The sequence below is a fragment of the Rhopalosiphum padi genome, chromosome 1 (assembly GCF_020882245.1).
Source record: "Rhopalosiphum padi isolate XX-2018 chromosome 1, ASM2088224v1, whole genome shotgun sequence".
Taxonomy (NCBI): domain Eukaryota; kingdom Metazoa; phylum Arthropoda; class Insecta; order Hemiptera; family Aphididae; genus Rhopalosiphum; species Rhopalosiphum padi.
In genome coordinates this window covers 11824518-11848964 of record NC_083597.1, presented here as the reverse complement: position 1 = coordinate 11848964, position 24447 = coordinate 11824518, and the positions used below count along the sequence as shown (strand labels likewise).

The window sequence follows — 24447 nt, the reverse complement described above, 5'->3', positions numbered from 1 at the left end:
TATAATTAAATGTAAGATGATCTAAGATGTAGTTATATATCTATATAGGCACCTATTGTAGTCGTTCATTAATAGTATAACTTTCATAAACATTTTTCTAATATATACATATCAAACTGTGGAACATATAAATTATTCTAAGTGGATTTAACAATGTAGGTGTATAAAAAATAGATTTTATGCATGTCAAGTATACCTACATTTAAATCGTATTTGATCGCCGACAAGCCATTTACACTTATTGAATATGGAACTATGTATATTGGAATGGTATTGGTTTTACATTAATTAGTTTATATTTTTAGATAAATTTGTTTAATTTTAAACTACTGACCATGATTTAATAATAATAAAGGTCCAAAATAGTTTTTTTACGATAAAATGAGCATGCATCATAAGAAATCCGTTCCATTCGTTGTGTTGGAGGAGTTGAACGGGCCCTCGCAGCTAGACTACTTGTCAACCGAGGAAATATCAAATGCCATCCCGTCATCATAATATTGACCACATAAAACACCCATTGTATTTCATCGAAGGCAAGGAATACTAACTAGAGTATAGTAGGTTTTAGGTTTTCAATATACGACACATTCCATTCAAAACATGTATTGAAAATATCATATTAAATTGTATTGATATATATTTGAAAAAACAAAAATTTTACTTTAAAATAAATAAAATATTATTTATGTACTGTTAAAGACCACTTTCACACGATATTTCTCTGACTCTCTTATTTATCATAGTAAAACTATATTTGCATTTCAATTATTATTGTATTTTTCAATTGGCCTTATTTTATTGAGTAGGTATAGCTTAAACTGTGGTTGATACAAAATATGTTAAATATGTTGTACTTATTAATATTTAAAGAATTCATCTCAATATCCATTTAATTTTTGTTTATTAATATTCAACTATAAATAACTATTTAAAAAATTAAACTATAAAAACATTGTCTAGCCAAAACATGGATTATATTAATTATTCCTTTTTATTTTCCTATTAACATTATTACTAGCTGTTATTAGTTTCACATAAAATAAAGGTAGGTACACCATAAACAGGAAATCTTGGAAGAATAATAGACTAATAAAGTCAAATACCGACAAGCTAGATTTGACAAATTTACATTTATGATTGTATTCAATGGATACAACAATACTGGGAATGTGGAATGATGAAATTGGAATCTCGATAACAATAGGACAGTGAGTCAACTGACAAATGGACAATCTATTCCTACCCAGTTGCTTTTAAGGGGGATTTCGACGAGGATACAAAATCATCAACGTTAAATCATTATAACTAATGATAACACTTCAACGTTATAAGAAAGTCGAAATAAATTACTAAAAAATAATTTCTCAAATATTTTAATATATTGATATTTTACCATTACTTTATTTTATTGGAATTATTGTAAGTACTGTACGATTTTTCAAAAATATTATTTTTCAATTATGTTTTGTCAATTTTATACTGGACTTATTATGCTACAAACAACTTATATAAAAATTGAATAACGACTATTATAGCCTTTTTTTTTAAATTGTTCTCTTTAACGACCTTGCACAGCCACACCACCGACCGCCTTGGTCGTAGTATCCCCTCCATCTAAATTATCAAAGTCTCTGCGCCAACTGACTGTCTAAACGTTCGATCATCGGTTTGCCTCTACTGTCAGCATCAATAATGGAGGTTTTTATACACTTTTGACGCTTTAAACCATTTTAAAATACCATAACATCGATCAAATTCTTTGGGACTTTAATGGAAAATTGTACCCGACAGCATCTGTTCACTGTGATATGGTTTGTTTTTTCACGCTGATAAAATAATACGATTACCATTTTAAATAACATATTACACTTTAATTAAATTATAATATATTGAGTAGGATTTATGTATCTAGTAGTATATATAATATAATATATATATTTATACGTTTATGTGTACTATATTATTTTAATTTACGTATAATATAAAGCATATTTTAATTATAATTTATAACATTTACATGTGTTTTTGCCGTTTTTGGCGAATAAACTATTTATCGACGAGAAATAAAACTAACTGTCTTGCAAAACTTAATTTATTTCCAAAATTTAGTAACAATCGGTTTATAATATGTGTAAAAATAATATACTTCTATACTTTTTTTGTATTTTGTATTTTTTTATATTTGTATATTTTAATATTTTTTAATGTTTTTTTTTAGGAAATGAACACCTAGGACCATATTTATTTTATAGTAATATTTATATTTTATAAGCTAAAAAAAAATAAAATATTATGTAAGAGATGATTTTTACTTATATACCTAATATGATACATTGATACATGATAACATGATCAAAAATAAATTATATTTTCAATAGTCAATACGTTAAATTTATTTCTTACTGACTGACAAAATTGTTATTTGTATAATAATATAACACGTGATATCAATGCTAAAAGCAATCGATATTATTAAGAGATGTGCTGTTATAAAAAGTGTACACGATAGCCTTTGAATGTAGAGAAAACGCAGTCGTGCGTTTGCAACAGGAAATCCGATCATTGAAAAGACACAATAAAATAACGGTGATAAAAATGATACGAATAGACGACAAATCGAAATTCTGTAATACAATTTTTGTAAGCTTTTGCAATCTTCACGAAAAAAAAAAATTAGCTTTATACTCATTATTAGCTGGAATATATTATATTAACTATATTTTTATCAGCATAACAATGATATAACAGCCAATTATTTGTCATTAAATTAACTTAAATTATTGGTTATTACTTAGAGGACCTAATACAATGATATATATTTTTTTACATTTTGATTTCTTTAATTTTTTTTTTAACTTTAAACTACCTAAAAATGATTAGATATTAGAAATCGATTTATATGTTTAAAAATATATATATACATTTATATTATTAATTTAAAAATGATTAACATTTGAAAGTAAGTATATAATATTATAATTATTTAGTAGATTGTTTAGTATCGCAAGTAAAAATTTCACTTAAAATGAAATTTACACACGTACACAAATTCATTAAGCAGCTATTGTGGATTTAACAAAGTTATTTTAGTAATAATTATAAACATTGGTAATAAATAATTAATAATATTATTTATTAAAAAGAAGTAAATATTATCAAAAACAAATTGTATGAATGTATAATACTTTAAATTCAGTTTATTTTGTTTGATGTTTTTGCATTTCATTTTTGAGTTACACATTTTATATATTTTAAACGACATTTTATTTTTTTCAAGATGTTATTGGGATAGGATAAAAATCAATAAGAAAAAATGTTTACCAGATGTATTTTATCGTGTGAAATTTGTTTGTTGACTGATTTTATAGTGAGGTTAGTATAATATATTATATGTTACATTAAAAGTTTTATTTCTTTTGTAATAATTGCGAGCGGGGAGGTCAATTATCACCATAATAAAATGGTCATATACACTTATTGTTTTATACCAATTGGCACCAATACATATGACTTCAATCAAAAGTTAAATGTTCATAATTTATTATCTAACACTGTCTTTTTTAAAATGACAAAATACATTTAAAATTTTGTTTTAATACATTATGTCCATAATGTATAAGATGTTTAATATTGTATAATTATATACACGTTTCTGTATATTTCCTAATTGACTTTAAATTGTAATTAATTAATTCTGTTATTAAAATTAAATGACATAGGTACATTCAATTATACGATTGTAATTAAATGTAGTTGTTTAGGCTATTGTTAATATTTTTTATATGATTTACGTAATGTAAATACAAATTAAACTTGTATTCCAAATGTTTGTAAAAATCAATTTTAAATACATCGAAATCAAAAGGTACGAGTATATACGTAATTATTTTTAAACAAATATATTTTGTTACTTAATATTTGTTTTAAATCTATACCTACTAAAAATTATATTCACCTGAGAATAATATCCTAAGCATCAATCTTTTTATTAAGTACAACTTGATTATATATTTTTTAAATGTTTAAGTTCTCCTATACTCTATAATGAAAATAAAACTACTGCTTCGTTAAATAATTTTTTAGATATAAAATTAGAGAACAAAATGCATGTTGAATGTATAAAATATAGACAATATTATAGTATATTATTACATTACGATTCCTGTATAAAAGGTTTATGAATGGTTTTCGTTCAACTGATAGATTATAATAATATTATACATACAATATTCAATAAGTCTTATTAGAGTAAAGTTAATGAACTAAATATAAAGGTACACACTGAAATCTTCTATAACAGTACTCATAGTTTATAATATTAATTCAGGTTCGCGCACACATTTTGCATTAAAATTTCGATTTTCACTTTGTGCACCAACGAATATTGTGCACATCGTCATAATAATTCGGAAATTACTGCCTTCAATGGACGATTTTCATTTTAATTTCCTCGTTAAAAAAAAAACCTAACCGTCACGCTCGCATAGCACACAAAACTCTGGGCGTTATCGATTAGCCTTGATTTTTAAAGATTCAATTAATACATTATAATTATTTAATATTTTGCAAAGTTTTCAGTTCCGCGCACTATAACGCTGTATAAGTCACTGGTATTTTTCAATTTGTCTTAAGCCATTTCCATTTAATAGTTTATAAACCAGTGGTATGAAAATGCATTTACTCGTAATAACAATATATACACATTTTATATTACTATATGCTTACAGCTTACTAACTGCTAAACGTCAAACACATAAAACAACCACGTGTATAGTCACTTAAAACTATAAGGTATAATCACGGTACATGTATAATTTATAAAGACTTAATGCCACGCGTTCTATGTATTTAGTATATACCTGCCGATGTGTTTGCAGTTTCTGAAAATATAATATAATAACGTGTCATAATCGTGTTAGTACAATAAAATAAATATTTTATAATAGTTACATAGAACACGACATTTTACAGTATTAGAACCACTAACACAATGTTTATTTTTTACCCGTATTAAAGTTGATATTTTTTCAAAAAAAACACAATATGACGTATACTTTATGTCTAAATAATACAGTAAGTAGTAGGTTTGTGTTATGACTCTGAGATATTCAAAATATATCATCATTATACATACGAATTTTTCGATATTGCAATTTTGTTTAATTATTTTTTTTTTTTTTTTTTATCACTAGTGCAGGTTAATACTTGTATAATTCAGTACAATTCTAGTCATAATCGAAAACAAAAAATGCTTGTTGTAACGCACAAATCTATAGACTTTTCTTTTGTGTAATAATTATACAGTCTTACGGTTGATTGCGATATTTTGTAGTTTTTTATCGTTTGATTACATGTTATATCGTACAGTTTTTCAATATTGCAATCATTCATGATTAATCGATCATTAATAAGTGCACCATTTTATTTCTCGCACTTCATACATGCTGTTTTGTTAAGTCCAAGGTTTACCAATAATACAGATATGCAACGTGTTTTACGACATGCACGGTTTTTTGGGTATCGAAAGACAAAATAAAACAAGATTATGGTGATCCAAAATGGTATTACTCCAATACTCAATATTTCAATTTCTCCAAGATCTGCTGACAAAGACTCAGGTCAGAAAATGTTTTTTTCTCATTTTACGACAGTACGGAAGTTTGTGAGAATCAGTCCTATTATTATTATTATTAGCTAACTTAATTATAATATTACTATTTATTATATCCATGTGTTTTGTTATTATATGATAAACTAAATTATTTATTTTTTATCATGCGATTGTTGAGTTATAGTAAATTTCTGTTAAAAGCTAAAAACAAATATAAAAATATAACCATTACTACGATAACCCTTAAAGACAACTTTTGACATGTAAATAAAATAAATTATATCATCGAAATATAAATATATTATTTTACTGTACACATATTGTTATATTTATTGTATATAATTTATAATATAATAACTTAAAATACGATAACAATGTGATTATTCAAGTTTAGTCAAATAATAACATTAGGTACTTGATGGATTTAAGTACATATTATAATATTATTTTAATTGGTATTGTATGAAATAAAAAATAATATAATATTTTCGAATATACTATTGTATCCAAAATGAAGACGTTACGTTAGGGCGTGTATACAAATATTTTTTACTGTTAGTTAAGAGCGCACTTGATACTATAGGGTAAGGTAATTCTTTGTGTGTGTGCGTTTGGGTATGCATTATACATTTACATGACGTATAATAACATATACATTATTACAATACATAAATTTTATAACAAACCTCATGATTCGTTAAATTTACTTATATAAATATTTTTCAACACGATAATAAATATATTGATAGATATATGACTCAAATATTAGATTTAACTATAATTCCAATTTTAATGCAGACACGTCAATTAACTTACCATTTTATCAAAAATCGACAACAATTAAATGATAAGGATGTTTATATTAGGTACTATAACTCATAACCCAGGGTCAAAGAATACAGCTTTTCTCACATTATTTTATACAACTACCTTTTTTTTCAAAGTAATAAACTACGTGAATTGATTTACCTATCTACTCTCTAATATTTGAACAGATTTTCAGTTCCAATCCCAATACATTAATAAAATGTCTTGTTTTCTATGTATCTATAATAATCACTCAATTATTAATAACCACAAATCACATTAATGGATTGTATATAGTTACATTTTTTTCATACTAAATTGAAAGTACATAGTACATTTTATATAATACATTATTTTTTTTAGTTCTGCTTTGACTCAGTTGATATTATATTAAAAACTAATCAAGAGCATTAACAACATAAATTCTCTGATTTTACTATGTAAAATAAACTATTAACATCGATTGCTATTTCTAAGAGACATGCATCATTATTTAATTACTTCCTAAATATCTAGGTAGCTTTAATTAAAAATAATATATTTTTTTCAAAACTTAGTAAATATAACGAACATCATTACCACGAAATCACAAAAGTGCAATTCCTATTTTATATTCAGATACATAGAATGAACACCATTTAAACCAAGTAAATGTTATATAATAAAACGAATTAATAATAAATATGATTGCTTTTTCTATAATTATTTTCACTATTTCTGTGTATATAATATACATTAAGTCTAAAAGCAATAGGTAGATAAAAGTTTTACCACGAAAAAAATAATTTAATTTTAAACGTGTCAACTATAAATCAATGGCGATAAAATTGTGTTCACATTATAGTCGTATGAATATTAATTCTTCCGAGTACAAATTCAGTATGGAATATATTATTATACTATTATTATAATATATTCCTAGGAGGAAAATAAATTGCATTAATATTATTCATTAAAAAAATTCGGAAAAAGGTCACGGAGAAAAAAATTATTGGAAATATACGCACTGTCTAGATAGAATAAAAATGATAATGTTTATAATGGGGCAGGTACAATATGATTGTCACGCCATTTATTGATCACGTTGCATCTGTTATTTGTATTAACTTAAATTTTTTCACAAAATGACATGACAGCAGTGGCGCGTTTTTGTACTCTGAGAGGTTACACTTCAAAACAGTCATACGTATTATACTGTTATAACGGATGTATATAAATTATACTATGAACAGAATTCACAAAGCCCTGTGGTCAACACGATTTTATACATTGATAATAATGTAATAACATTATATATGACCGCGTGTGTGTGTGTGCGTGTGCGGTTTTTTTGTAGTATCGTGGAAAAAAGTGTGTTTTTTACTGTCATCCCTTCGCGTATACCTAACTGTGTCAATGTGTTTTATACAACACATAGACACCTATTATTGTTTTCTCGTCAAAGCGCGGTGACGACGAATGGTTTCTTTAACGACGTTTTATTTATTTTTTATACGATCTCATCGGCGTGGCATTTTATTTTCACTCTCCGCCCGTCCCCGACTTTAACCGACACTCAGATTCGATGACTTGAGATTTTTTCGATCGACCGAACCCATCACCGGGTACGTGATGATACGTAAGGCCGAAGGCAACAATAACGATGGCAATCCGACGTGGTTACTCGCGGTGATATACCGATATAAAATAATAGATTGTGTCTCGTTGGCGATTTATCTGGCCGACAAATCTGACGTGGAAATTCAGAACCACATAATATTATTAAAATATTTATACCATTTGTCAACTACAAGCGCGGGGATATATATTATCTTATACAGCGGTGTTTTTTTTTACACGCAGTGGGACAGAGCTTTAGTAAATTCATCATTATATATACGCACCTTTTATATGTGTGTGTGTGTGTGTGTGTGTGTGTGTGTGTGTGTGTGTTTAAATTAATGTTATTTTATTTACTTCCAATCGCAATATTATGCTGTCTTCGATTTTTCTTTCAATATGATATATCCGAAGAAAAATGTAAAATACATTTTATATACCTACGTATATATACAGTATAATTATTATGTTATGACTTATGATTGTATACAGTACTCAGCTTTTCCCTTCTTTCTTTTATCAACTATTGTCGAGATGCTTTTAAATTCCCACTCGATTTTACTACATCACGATAAGTCATAAGTCCACATCTTCGTTTTGTATTTTTTTTTCCATCCATTTATTGGTGCGTTACATGTACAAAACAAAGCGACGTCGCAATAAGCCAATCCCTAGCATAGCTTATCCAGTGCATTAGATAAACTGTAGAATTATATAGGATAACAGATACCTACCATCGTAGTTCGTAAAACGAACGGTTGAAAATTATTACGTTGATGTATTAATATATATTATTGATGCACCACTGAAGATGGGGCGAGAATGAATATTGAGTGATGTCTCGCGACGAGGTATGCCTACAGTAGTTGTCGGCTATTGTGACGGATAGGGACGACCAGCATGGCAACGTGACGTTTATGTTTCACATCAAAATAAAAAATAAATAATTATTTTATAATGATCATTTTAAAAGAATTTAATTTCATAGCTACTAACGGTAACTACGTGTAAAAAAAAATTGATCCTGACAGCGTTGATGACACGATGGTTATCGTAAGTACAATATTGCAAATTATATTATATTTATGTTTTTTTTTATACATTTTATATTTATTTTTTCAACATTATTGCATAATATTACACAGCTTATTAAATTCACAATAACATACAATTTTTGGTTTTTCGAAATAATGTTTTTTTTTTCAATAAGTACAAAATATTTTGTAAATTACAATATGGTTTATTACGAGAATATAATATAACAATATAATTTCTTAGAAAACTGATTTTTAATAGTCTTTTAAATTCCTATAAAACACATAAAATAATGAGACAAACTTACAATAGTAATTTATTTTTAAATATGTTATAAACAATCTAAAACCAGTAAAACCTTTGTCTTTTTATCCGTGAATAATATCCATAGGTACATATAGTTGTATAAATATACTATTATTTTATTCAATACATTGAAAAAAATATATATTGTTAAATTGCATTATAACATACAATATTTAAATATCTATGTATATTACTATTTATTAGTTAAAACTTAAAATATGTAATTTACATGATAATTTTGTAATATTAAATAATTTAATAATAATTTCAAATAGGAGATTTTCGGAATACGTTTTACAATAATATTATTTTTCCACGTACAAACATAAAATAAATTGTATGAACAAAACGTGAGTGTGAGAATACGCCTGTATACAAAACCATATTACCTTTTCATAGATACATTTTCAAAATATTAAAGATAGGGATCCATTTTGTTTGAATTTTCTATCTCAGGTACGGTATTCAAGTGGTGTCCCTCCCAGGCGTGAAATGTCACCATACTACAAATCTGAAGAAAAAAATATATAAAACTACTTTCGATTTTTGTTTAGTTATTCTCTTTTTTCATTTTTCTTTTTGTTCCTACTTAGTTTTCCACTCGAATCGCTTACAAAATGTACAGATAATTCTCTACACCCCGAACTAACGCAAGAATGAATATCAGAGAAACAACAAAAAACAATCAAACAATAACTCGAATCATTACAGTTGGTCAATATTATATTTGAAACATATCGACTTCTGCGATCGAAATTATATATTTATGTACTGTTAAATTACACGGGTATCAGATACAATGTGTACTTGTTACTTGGTTTGTCGGGCATCCAATAACAAGTAAAACGTACTTGGTGACCGCATTTTACATTTTATCGGTACCTAATAAACAATGAGAATATAGATATTCGAGAATCAAAAGTTGTGTTAATATACTATAGTTATATTATATTATATGCTTCGTAAAAAAGTATTAAAAACTTTTTGTAGAGATTTTTGCATCTAATAATCATATATTATATTTATTTATAAAAGACAATGGCAATATCGACAACTAAAATTTGATTTCGAAATACGCATACGTCAGTTATATAATAAAAAAAAATATAATTACATTTGAAAATCTCAGAGAAATTGTATTTTTTTTTTTTATGAAATATATTATAAAATGTTAAACGTAATCATTGTTTTAGTTAGTTTTGTTTTCATGATTTGTAGTTAACTGTTGTTGAATTTACCAATCGGACCTATAGTTGAAAATGCAACACATATTCAATTTTAAAAGCGATGCAAAAAAAGCCAAATTTACAACAACAACAAAAAATACGACGGAGACCAATCAAATGATAAAAATGTTAGAAATCGTACAAATAATCAAAGTTTTATCTGGTAAAGTCACCAGAGAGTTTATAATTGAGAAAAGTCACGATAATATCGAGGTAAATAATAAATGGGAAACAGCTAAAGCCGATCCGACTACTGGAGTACTCGATAAGAACGCGTACAATTCAATTATAAATAATAATACACATACATATTATTGCCACTGACCGAAAATAGATTACCGTCAGAGAAAATAGTGGTAAAATTGACATTGACACGTGGTCGTGATTTTTCCACGCGTCCGATACAGTCGGGTTTTTAATCAAACCGACGTCTGCACGAACGATCGCGTGTTAATTATACCCAACTGCCTAGCAAACGCGTCGAGTTTATTATGTAATTTGCGTCCGGGAAAACGTTAAACAAAAAATTAAAATAGGTAAACCGTGACATCGCTATAACGAGCAATATGTTTTGTTATATAAATTGCATTTAAGACGTTTATATGCATACTTAAACTAATGGCTGTTTTGTGCGAATCGTGTTTCGGTGACGTTTCCACGGTCTCGGCAGTTGTTGTCAAATTATACGAACAATTCTCACCCTTGATCCAGCGCGCCCTTATAATGCGTTCGCCGCACGCAGAGACGAAACCAAACGGCGCGGCTGTTGACCAAATTATATTATTATGATTATTCCACCGGCGCTAGAACGCCGTACCAGCGTCCCGGCAAAGTATTCTAATTTCTAATAAATTGTTATTATTCGCCGTAAACGCCGGACGAGAAATCTCATCACTGTTTTGTACGTCGCATTATTTAGCTGCGTTTTATGCGGTTCATTGCGCAGATTAATTATTATTACCGTACACAGATTAAAACCGTGAGAAGTTTTTACGTATGTGTGTGTGTGTGTGTGTGTGTGTGACACAAATATTACAGAAAATCAGTAAAACCACTCATCAATTTCACAATGAAACTATTTCTCGTATTGTTCCGTAGTCTTTAATCGTTTTAGGTGGCTATACTATGATGTATTATTGTTCTATATATGCGTGTGCAAATGATAAACCTATATTGTTATATTATTAGCGATCCATCCACGTTTTTAAATATATTGATTGAATTCGAGTTACGTCACGTACAATTTTAAAATTAAAAATATATTACGAAGGACTTTGAAAGAAATTTCTAATGAAAAATATTTTATTGTAATATTATTATGCGTGGAGTTGTTCGTGAAACAGTGGATGAAAAAGGTATAGAAGAATTAATAAGGATATGTAAACACGGTCTGATTAAATTAACAAAATAACAAAATATATTAATTTATTACTGTGATTGAGTAGGTGTAGTAAAACTTTCGATAAAGAAAGTAAGAATAAAATAAATATTGTATATTTTATAATTTATAATATTAAATCATCAATTACAATTGATATAAAATACTGTATATTTTAAATATATTAATTTTATGAAATTAATAGGAGTATAAAAACATTTTAAAACACTTAAAACATCAGTGGTGGGTCAAATATTTTAACAGGATTCTATAAAATAAGGTGTTTACTATCGTAAATATTTAATACTGATTTTAAATTTCAGTAATAATTATAGTACGATTAATGATAAAAAATAAAAATAAATATCCACCATATAATATTTATGTAGTAGATATTACAATTAACTAATCATATAAATAGTATTTTATTTCAAATTTTAAATGACACTAATTAAATAATTAAGTATATTAAAAGTTACATTAAAATTATTCCATGAATGTGATAATTATTTTTACACAAAAATCTACTGGTCCATACACATTTATTGTAAGTTCGTTTCATTTATAATGAAAATATAAACTAATAAATGATTTATTTTGTTATTGTATTACGAAACTATCTATAAATTATTGTTGAACTTTTAAGTAAATGGATAATAATAAATTTTATCAGTTTTCTGTTTTAATGTATTATACTAGAGTAACACATTTATTATTTATTTTTTACGAAATTGGTGTCTGTAATATATTAAATTATATTATTATATTATAATTATTATGTTTATGACAATGATAAAGTACCAGATGAGCAAATTGCTTTTAATATTGTAAATTTTAAGATATTATTTAATCGTACTACTCGTATGATTTCATTAAAATTGATTACAATGTATTTTTTACTTATAAATTATACACATTTTGTATAAATACATTAAAATAATAATATTTAATACCTATATTTTATATAAGTGTGAATGCAGGTTAATTGATGTCTTTCGACTAAAAATTAGTATAATATAACATGGTTTATATATTTTTAGAAGGGAAGATAATATTTATTTTATATTAATGTAAATCAAATAAATACACTTCTAACTGTAAAAAATTAAATAACAGAGAAAATAGTTATTATTATAAAAACAATATACAAGAAACAAGTTATGTTTTATACATTAATAATTATTTAAATTAATATAAAACAAAACAACGCTATAATATTAGGAATATTTTCAACTATCGAATAAATTGTTTTGGTAGAACGATTTTCACTATATTATAATAATTGTATTGAATAAGGAACTAATAGGTAGGTATTTAATAGGCATTTATTATGTGGTGTGATAAGACTATACCGTAGTCTGATATTTTAAGTATTTTTATTCAGAGTTGGTTATACTCATATTTCTACATACAACAAGACTGTTTTAAATACTATGTATTTACGGCTATAGTCCATCTTCATAGACGTGCATTTTTCAAATAGTTTCCATTGCTAACTGGTTAATTGTTATCACCAGAACATCAAAAATCTAGTAAGTATTAAATTATGAGATAATTAAACAGTGCAATCGAATACAGCTTAAATAAAAAATAAAAATTTAGGATCACAAATGAAAATATTTCACAGAAAAAAAACGACGGAAAATCACTATTCGGTGTATTGAGCCACTATTTAACTTCAATCACATAGTTAAAAAATTACCATCTTAATGAATTTAAAATATAACTTAATGTTTTTTTGTACATGATTCGTCTTTATTGCTGTCCACTTTGATCACGCAGCCATTGCTCAAAGCCAATTTCTGCTGTAATTCTTCACTTTCGCCCAGCTTAGAGTTTTTCATTACTTCCAACATAGCCTGTAGTCTTAATACATAGTCTGAATATGCCGGCCCACACTTGAGAAACTCTTCTATAAGGTTCTCTATGGTAGTTCTTAAGATTCGAATTTCCTGTAAATATATTATTATGAACAAAATTAAGGCTATTCAAAATATTTAGAATAAATTAAATAGTTTTCGTTTTTACTTTATGTATTTCATACATGCAGTATACATATATAGTGTATTAATAATTTGTATTAGTTATATATTTTAATCATATACTTATATTTAATGAAATAAAATTCTTTGAAAAGAATTAACTAAAGTATTATGAAGACGATACACCCACGTGTGTTATTTTCATCTTACTAACATACAACTTAACTATTTTTCGTTTAATAGAATCGATTTAATGTATTAAATTTTATGTTAGCTTTAATATTAAAGTTAATTGACCTAAAATCAAACTTAAAGGTAATAACATTATTAGTTATCACTTATTGTTAGTTTCTTTAATATTTTAATTTTTAAGCAAGTTATAAGGAAATAAAATACTAAACAATTATACAAAAAATATCTACAAATTAAAAGATAGTTATTTCTGGAGACTGAAAAACATAAATATGTTGGTTGTTCCGATAATATAATACCGATACTATGGTTATCTCCAAAAACTGATATTAAAACCGGGATAATGGAAAAGACCACCGGTAAAATTTGATAGTCCTAATAATTTTAGAAAAAAAAAGATGTGATAATTATTTGCATTAGTTCTAAAGCTTAAAGATTTGTTGTCTTTATATATTCAATCTGGAATTTCAGACGTTAACCAATGCTACCAGCCGCGTTGAAAATTATTCATTAAGAGGATGCTATACCCGCATGTGTTGTCTCTGTCTTATACACTTATACACACATAACATAGTTAAAAACTGTTTTGCGCGGGACAATTTTACTCTCTCGATATTTATATCAAAATTAACAAAATTTTAAATCGCATTGAGAAGAACTTTACCTGTGTCGTAGCATTTTAATCTTTTTGATAACATGAATGCAATTAAAATAACCGGTTTGAGAACTTTAGGTTATTTTCATGTAATTATTAAAAATTATTGGTTACCACTACCAAAAAAATTAAAACGCTACATCACAGGTAAAGTTTTTCTCAATGCGATTTAAAATTTTGGTAATTTTGATATAAATATCGAGTGAGTAAAATTGTCCCGCGCAAAACAGTTTTTAACTATGTTAAGCGTGTATAAGACAACACATACGGGTAAAGCGTCCTCTTAACGAGACAGGCTACTATATTATCTACTAATCTATGCAATAGGGAAATATAGTATCATCTACGTTATATTCTATGCACGATATGTGCACCTATTATATTATACTCTCGTAGATGTCGTAATATAAATAATAATAATAATTCATAAACGTTAACAAAAGTATTGATAAAACATGAAAAATAAATATTTTAAATAATAAGACTTTAAAGTTTAAAGTTTAAACTATAATAAAGTTTGTTATATTATTAAATATGTATATATATATTTTCTGTACCTGGAGTTCTGTGATTTCTTTGTTGTCACTTATACTTTCATACGATGGATCAGAATGTTTTTGTTTACTATTGAACTTCAGCTTTTGTGTAGTTATTTTATGAGAAGACGTTTCTTCCACCTTGTGTTCGCCTTTGTATATTATCAAAGCCTGTAGATACACAAGTAAAAAAATTATATTAAATACCTTAAACTTAAAGACTTGATAAAAATTAAATGTGCGTGAAGTTAAAAGTTGCATATTTTCTGAAATATTTGAATTAACAAATCAATTGAAGATGACGTGTCATCCAAAAATAATTAACCCATGCACACTTACGATTAATATGATCAAATAAATAATACAAAATTTAAAAAATCATACTTTATTATAATATAGTACATTATAATATAATTATTAATTCGAGATTTAAATAGTTCCATGCATAGTCAAAATAAAATGTCTAATAAATAAATTGATAAATACAATATTCGTGTTCATTTTTAATTGTTACTTATTTTCAATTTGTTTGGTTATGAATAAAAATACTGACTGAAATTTAAAATTTATAATATAAACGGTATTTGTGTATAACACATTAATTTCTATTACATAATTATTAATTAATATTATTTGTATTACTATACAATCGATAGAAATATAGGTTAGCAAAAATAGTGTAACATTTTTCATTAACTTTCATTTTATAAAAAAAAATAATTTATTTGAAACAAAATAGATAGACGCAATTGACTAAAACCGACTGAAGGTCCAAATTAAAAGCTATTATTATTGTATCAAGGTTTTAAACTTGTATTTTTTAGCAGAAATAAAATCCCATGAAAAAAAATAGTTGATTAAAATGTAGTAATATGCAATATGCATTCGTTAAGATTAACACAACGATGCAAAATAATTGGTCTTTGGGGGAATAATATCCTTCAGTATTCTCGTAGGTAATTAGGCCTGTAGTCATAAACCAATAATTTTCAACAAAAAAAAGTTTAAATAACAAGTAATATATCTGTTTTTTTGTATGTATAAGTATCATTATCAGGATATTTAACAAAAAATAAAAAGACAATAAACAGAATTAGTTTGTTATTATCTTTATAACATGGAACTTTATTATTGTAGGATTTGTATTAAATTTTAATTTATGACATTCCTATCAAAGTAGGTACTACTACTACTTCTAAATTAAGTTTTAATAAAAATGCACAGATTTAGTTACACAAACAATTATAGATAGGTAAGTTTACATAATTCGTGTACTAATTTAAAAATAATTTTCGAAATTATATAAATTGTTTATTATTGAAAATATTATATTCTTATTTTAGACTTCTAGGATACAGCATAGTAATTTTAAATTAATTAAATAAAAGTTCTAGAATTTTAGTTATCATTGCATTTATATTCTCATATTTTGTATTTTTAACAGTTATGTTTTATGCTGTATACATTTTTTCTATAGATATGGTTTTATAGTTTAAGAAAAAAAACTCCAAACAGTTTAAATTATATTAATTTTGTGTAGTTTTTGGCTTTGGCGGACCTTAATTGTTTTCCAAATAAGATGACTAATTATTATTTTTTATTTGGCATTAGAAGAAAATAATAACATCTTCCGTGGTAATAAAAATAAAAATACTACCCTATATTAGTTTTTACTATTAAAAATATATGATAATACATACAATTTACCATTAATCTTCATAATTAACAAATTTAATTATTTTGATAATAATAAAGTGCATAAAATAATATATTTAGTTTGTAAATAAAGCTTGTCAGTTTAATATCATGTTCATTAAATATTTTCACTTCAATTATTATTTTCTGAATGGTGTTTTATATTTATATTCATTAAACTAAAAATCCTTCATCATTCGTATTGAAAATAATTTATATTTATTTTATTTCTTTAAATGTCAACAATGTCAATTCGTATCCTTGTCCGTGTATTTTCGGTCTTTGAAGAAAAAGTATTTTTAACTTAAGTTCATTTTTTCTTTTTAAATAAAACTTCATGTTCTTTTTATACTTTTCCTGAGTTATAAAATAAACTAAAAATTAATACTTTGATTAACACTAAAAAAATTATGTTTATTAAAGTGTATTGCAACTTTAACATAAGCAATCGTTTTATCTTTTGTTATCTATTATTTTTCAGCGATAAACAATCGCTAACAATATCTACAATATGAGTATATATAGCTGTGTAGGATAAATTAAACAAATAGTTTTTGTAGAAAATTAACATGACATAATACTAACAGGAGGCATTCACAAATCATTTATTTTAAATATTATATATAATGCATTAGAAGTACTTAACTAATGCTTTTAATTTTTCATTGTATATTTTTTTCATATAGTATGATAACAGAAATTTATTGGGTATGTTTTCTTCATATTTTAAAGTTGTAACTAATGTAATCTTGGTAAAGATATCAAAAATTAAAAAATAATTGCATTAAACATTAATAAAAATGTGATAAACAAATATTTATAATAATATTATAATACTGATTTTCATTTTAATTTCTGATATTAGTAAATTATATAATTATAAGATATATAATTAAATTTCTAAATAATTTTCAATATTATTATTTTCTTTTATGTTATAATATAATTTAAATAATATATCGAATATAATAGAAATTATAGTTATGTTATTATACAAGTAATATAGTTATCGTTATTATTTGGACAGTTTGGCATTATGTAAAATGTATATCTTACTTTTAAGTAAGAAATATATTTGAATATACGTATTTTATACGTATTAATCAACTATAAAACTCGTGTTATTTTTTTTAATAAAACTCCAACATAACTTGTAATAGTTTTCTAAGTGAAGTACAGATTTACGTTAAAAATATGTAAGATAAATGTTTTATTCTACATAAAAATTACTGTCCCTTCCTCATTAATTAAAAAGTAATAACTAATTATTATAATACTTTGTAATTACGTACTAATAACTAAAAATTCATTGGTTCATTGGTCGTACTATTTTTTTTTTTCTATAAACTACTCTAACTAAGTATATTTGTACTTTTTTTTTTCTTTACCTTACTGCCAAATAAAAGTCCCAGTAATACGGTTGCCGTAAGTTGAGCGTGACAAAAAAATATGACGTATTGTAAATCTGGATTAGCTGGGTATTTTAAAAATATCCTGAAAATTGATTAAAATATATATTTTATTGAGTATATACTATATTATGACATATAAATTGTGAAGACATAAGACCACATATCCATAAATAAGTCATTTTTAAGTCAAAAGAAAAAATACTTTTTAGTTATTTTAGTATTAAACTATAATACAGATTAATTAAATACGAAAGAAATACATAAAATAAGATTTAAAATACATATGGTTAAAATATACATATTTATATAATATTATAATAGTAGAATAGTGTTTTTAATTACATATCTTATGCTTATAGCTAAGTGAAAGCAAATATTCAGAAAAAATATAAATTAAACGATTTTTCAAAATGTAATATAATATATTTTAATATTTAATATTCTTTGAATATTTTTGACCGTTCAAATTTAAAAAATATAGCTTCCATTACATTTAGGAAACAAGACAGTGTGAGAATATTTAATATTCACTATATTTTTATAATAAAATAAGTATTATACTATACAGTTAAAATAAATATTTTTTTAAATTTTAGATTCTGAGTCATTTCTTTCTGGGGCAGTAAAAATGCTTTGATTTTCATCTTTTATTGTAGGGGAAGTCAAAAGTAAAATATTCCCAGTACTTTTTTTAATAATTGAGAAAAAAAAAATAAGACAAAATGGTAATATTTCAGTTAAAGAAATTTTCGATAAAATTGATTTCTATATATTTTTTTAAATTAACACAAATAACTGTAGAAAAAAAATGTATTTTTTATAGTTTTCTATGCAACGTTTAGTTATCAAAATATGTTTTACTTTTATTTTATTTAAACTAGGCATGTTAATTTTTTTTATTTTTATTTTTTTTTATTGATGTCGATAAAAAAAAATATTTAAAATTCTTATAAATATAATTTAAAAAGATCCCATATATAATAAATTCATATAATATTTACATTAAAATATTAAAATATAAATGTAAACATTTTTTTAATATGGATTTGAAGTTAAAATTTACAAGCTACAAATATTTTTTAATAAACAATAAATTATGCAATTATTAATTTGTATAGCAGAGGTTTACAGTATTTCTTATAAGTAGTTCATACTGGAACTAAAATATAAAAATATATAAACAGTTATTTTCAACGGACACTTGAAATTAAAATTTTAAATAAATGGCATTTATAAATAATCAATAATGTTTATCGTATAATTTAAAAATATTGTTCGTGAGCGCTTAACACTTTATTCTTCTTATTCATACTATGAACCTATTCACTCTTCATGTTTAAGGGTAAAATGTTATTGAATCAAAAGTTAATAGCAACAATAATAAACTTAACCTATTATTTAAAATATATTTATTATATTAATTTTACTGTAATTAATAAAATGTATGTTTTCGTCTAAAATCAAATCAACCTACTGTAATAAAATAATATTTATAATATATAATATATAATATTTATACTGCAATATAAATTACTTTAATAGAAATATCAAAAAACATATCATGAAATGCATTTAGTGATATAGTCTAACAGACTATCACCGCTCAAAATCGTCTTTTGTATGTATTGATACTTTTATCATTAAATTCAAATTTAACACATCTATTACATTAACTCACTTGGTATGTACAGTATAATAGTGCCTACTTTTTATTTATTATTTAAAATTGAAATTATTATCGATTTCTTAATTGTTTACATTCTCGTTCATTATAATTATGTTATTAGAATATTAATAATAAAATCTAAAAAAAAAAATTAAAATTAAAATTTGTATTTTTTTTTTTTAAATAAACATATAACAAATATTTCATTTTGTGCACGGAACGTTCAATGGACAATAATTATAAAATATTTAATAATCAAAAAAATTGAATACGAAATTAATGAACAGAATACGATTTCACTAAATCAATTATATATATATATATATATTTACAAAACATTACTATGTATAACAATATGTATTTTGTATTTCATAACGGCCAAACATAACATCAATGAAACATTATGTAGTCAAATATTGGAATAATTGCAAAATTAAGTTCATATTTATTTTATAGTTATTGTCTACAATAACATAGTATGCTATAATAATAGCTATTTAACATGTCATCGTGGGAGTTTAAATTAAAATATTTTATTGTGTGCATTGCATTACATATACAAAATTGAAATATAAATATTTTTCGATGATAATTTAAATAATATGTTTGATGTTTACAGTAATACGCTTATGTGGCCATGCGAATAGAAACTAATCTAAATTCTGCATGAATGATAATATAAATGTTATCAAATTATTTCTGCGCATCATTAAAATACACTTTATTAATATACTTATGTTGTATTAACGTTTGTATGTCGCATATATCTATGTTGGTATTTAAACGCAACTATTAAATTAAATCCACTCATTTCAGATTGAGTGCACATTGTTTACGGAATAAATCGTAATGAAATATTATTAAAATAATATTGTTTAAATATTTGAAGTCAATATTATTACAAAAAATAACAAAATTAATAGTTATAATATTTTTCTGATGTTAATATATTTATATGAAAAAAAGAATACAAAATTGAGATAGATGAAAGCACTTGGTTGCAGATATATAAACATTTTCAAACAATACAATATCGAAAAATAATTCTACGTGGAAGTCAGTTTACTAGAAAATCTAGTTTTGTCTAAGAACGTCGTTGTTGATACTACTTTTTTTTTTAGTAATTTTCCAGGATTCTCTCGAAAAACATTCTAAAGTTAAACTATATCACTAAACAACAGACAAATAGAAAAAATACAATATTTTTCCAATATAAAAAAAATAGTACCTTTTAATACTTTTTAATTAATTACAAAAAATGCATTATCTGAAATGGTATTATAAAATTAAAATTAAAATGTAATATTATTCATTGATTAAATAATAATTAAAAATAATAATATACCCTACATAATAATATTATAATTGATTTTTATAAAATGTATTTGGTGAAAGCATAATGACAATTATTATAATTGTTTTGGTTTCGAAAAAAAATGCTATTTATAACAATAATTTGTCAAACTAGATATTCAACAGTGAACGATATAATACAACTCAAGGCAATTGATGGAAATTCAAGAATTAAAAGGTATATACATGTAAATAGTTTTTTTTATATATGATTAATAACTCTTTGATAATTATTTTTTTTTTTTTTTAATTCAAATTTCATCAATCATAATGTTAACCTATTATTAATGACCATAAATATAATTAAAAATAATTTAATAAATGTTATTTTTAACGAAACTAAAGCTTTAAGAATATTTAAGTATAGTGTTAAATTAACATAATTTTAAATACTATTAGCAATTAAAAATGTTCGTTTTAAAACAAATACAATTGGATAAATAAAAATATAACGCACATAATTATTATTTAATTTTATTACTCATACATTTCCAACAATATAATTTAGTAACATATATTTGCTAATTTATTTGTTTATTTGAAATTATATTTTGAATAAATAAATTATTAGTTTTATTTTTAATTTTATTGTACCTAATTTATTTATTAATTATTATTATCAAATAATACACGCATTCGAACAGTTATAAGTATAATAGTTCAATGCATATTACATATGAATATAAAACTATTAAATTAATATGTGACAAATTATATTATACTTACATGGAAACATTAAGAAATACAGACATGATAAACTCATTATATATGGCTATAGAAATAAACCGACTTTCATTGAAAGCAGACGGCGTTTTCCGAACCATTACACACAACCGGATACCCCAAATTAAGAATAGAACTTCCACTAAAAAAAGAGAAAATATTAAAAACTTTTATAGATGTTTGAATTTGAAATTTCAATTATGAATAACAATTAATCAAACTAAACTATTAACAAAATATATACTATAATATATAGGTATTATAATAATTAACAATTTATTGTAAATACGAAATATTTTATTTTTTTTTTAGAATTTTTCGTCGTTTAGTAATTTGTTATAATAGATATTGTGCATTATATAATAAAATAAAGTGTTTTGGACACATTCTTAGGCTTGATGTTAAAATGTATTATTTAATTAGTGCTTCAGTAGTGATGTAATAGAGTCATTAAATATAATGAATACTTACAAATAGAAAACGAGTGATCCCACCAATCTGTGGGACAAATATCTGTCTTAAGATTGTCTGCTGTGCGACCGACAATCGTGTGTGGTGGAGACACCATCGTCCTGATGAACAGTATCACGGTGACAAATGCGATCATTAGAAGCAGAAGTTTAATTAGCTGCTTGTCAGTGATGCGAACGGTCTTTGCTGAGTTCACTTTGAACACTTGAGATACTCTGTGAATGGAATAAGAAAACTATTGCTGTTTTATAATGATGTAAATTAATATATTAACATTTGAAAACACTCCTAAATTGTCTTTTTGTATCTACTCCAAAAATGTTCACGTTAAACCACTATTAAATTATAGACAATAGGGGTGTAGTGTGTATTTGTTATAAATTATATTATATAATACAAAGCTTTAAAGACAATATCATTATTTCTTATGGATGAAATGAAATGTCAATTATCTTGTCAGTATTTGACAAAAGTTGAAAACCAACAATTGAACTTTGCCATTTGTATGATTTAAGAAATCAACCTAACGTATTACTGAAGTTCCATATGACTCAAAATTGACAAGAATACATATTTTATATCTTAGTATTAAACTGCAGAGATCAGGGGAATAAAAAAGTTAGAGCACTGATCCAATTGTATATTATATATAAACTGTTAATATAAATAGATAAACGGGAAAAAACCATTAAAATATAATATATTAATATAATACATTCATAATAAAATATTTATTTCATATTATATAGCATATTATGTTAAATTTTAGAATGGTTTTATCAAAAAAATTCGTAATTTATTTGTAAAATAGCCGTAACAAGTTCTTGTTTAATAATAAAAAAAAAAAATGGATAAAATCGGTAAAGATTTTCAAAATAATAAAAAAATAATATATATTTTTAACTTTAGAATTCAGTTGCTAAATTAAAATTATGACTATTTCATTCATAATTCAATTTAATTATGCTCCGTGTTTCTTCAATAACAATATTATGTTGAGATAAAATATTTATTTTAGTGTTGTGATAAATAATGTATAGGTAAATACGCTTAGCTTGTAAATATATTATTTATAAGAGTTCTCTGACAGTCTCTGTACATATCTTTATCAAGATGAGTGAGTTCATGGTAATAATTTTAACAAAGCACAGTTTATATGATTAATTTAAGTTCAAAGCATGTTTAATATTATATAAACATATATAATAATATGATAAAAATAACAATCAGATTGTCATAATCATTATGAGTAAGATGATTACATGACTGATTAATGAATGTGCTTATAATATATTATTCTAATAATTCGGATTACATAAACGAAATATAAAATATATTAATACACATCTATTTGAATGAGGAAAAATCATGTTTTATCAAGTTGGGGGACCCAATAAACGGATATAGCGGATTAAAGTTGAAGATAGAAGTAAACGGCTATTTATTAGTTAAGCGGAAAACAGAACCTTAAGCGAGGAATTATTTCCGAAACTGCGGGGGACCTACTAGGTATTAAAAGGAAGTAAGCGAATAAATTCACCTCCAAGTTTTCAACATGAGCGCGCCGTAAGTGAGAGAAAATCCAATTTCTCTGAGCCAAAACCTTGCAGTGCACGTTACTAGATTTGGTGTTGGATACATGACGATGATCTGCAGAAAAAAAAAATAATAATAATAACAACACTAAAAACATAATTGCTAATTTTATCATTATTTTAGCGATATTCTTGAATAAATAGTTTAATGTTATTTTTGAAATCGGCCTATGTTGGCTAATAAGTTAAAACAATGTCAAAG

General features: G+C 24.5%; 1 protein-coding gene across 2 annotated transcripts in view; it reads right to left on the bottom strand.

The window, feature by feature from the left end:
- Positions 1–9411: 9411 nt before the first annotated feature.
- Positions 9412–24447, bottom strand: part of LOC132932443 (probable G-protein coupled receptor CG31760) — a 136353-nt gene continuing 121317 nt past the window's right edge. The window contains exons 9-15 of one of the 2 annotated variants that reach the window (XM_060998820.1): positions 24191–24300; positions 22651–22865; positions 22183–22321; positions 18414–18519; positions 15352–15501; positions 13710–13917; positions 9412–9872 (exon numbers count right to left, since the gene is read on the bottom strand). In XM_060998820.1, the coding sequence (XP_060854803.1) occupies positions 9865–9872; positions 13710–13917; positions 15352–15501; positions 18414–18519; positions 22183–22321; positions 22651–22865; positions 24191–24300 (936 nt within the window). In that variant the 3' untranslated portion in view covers positions 9412–9864. Of the gene's footprint in view, positions 9873–13324; positions 13918–15351; positions 15502–18413; positions 18520–22182; positions 22322–22650; positions 22866–24190; positions 24301–24447 lie in introns of those variants that run through there. The other variant, XM_060998819.1, reaches the window with a different exon arrangement.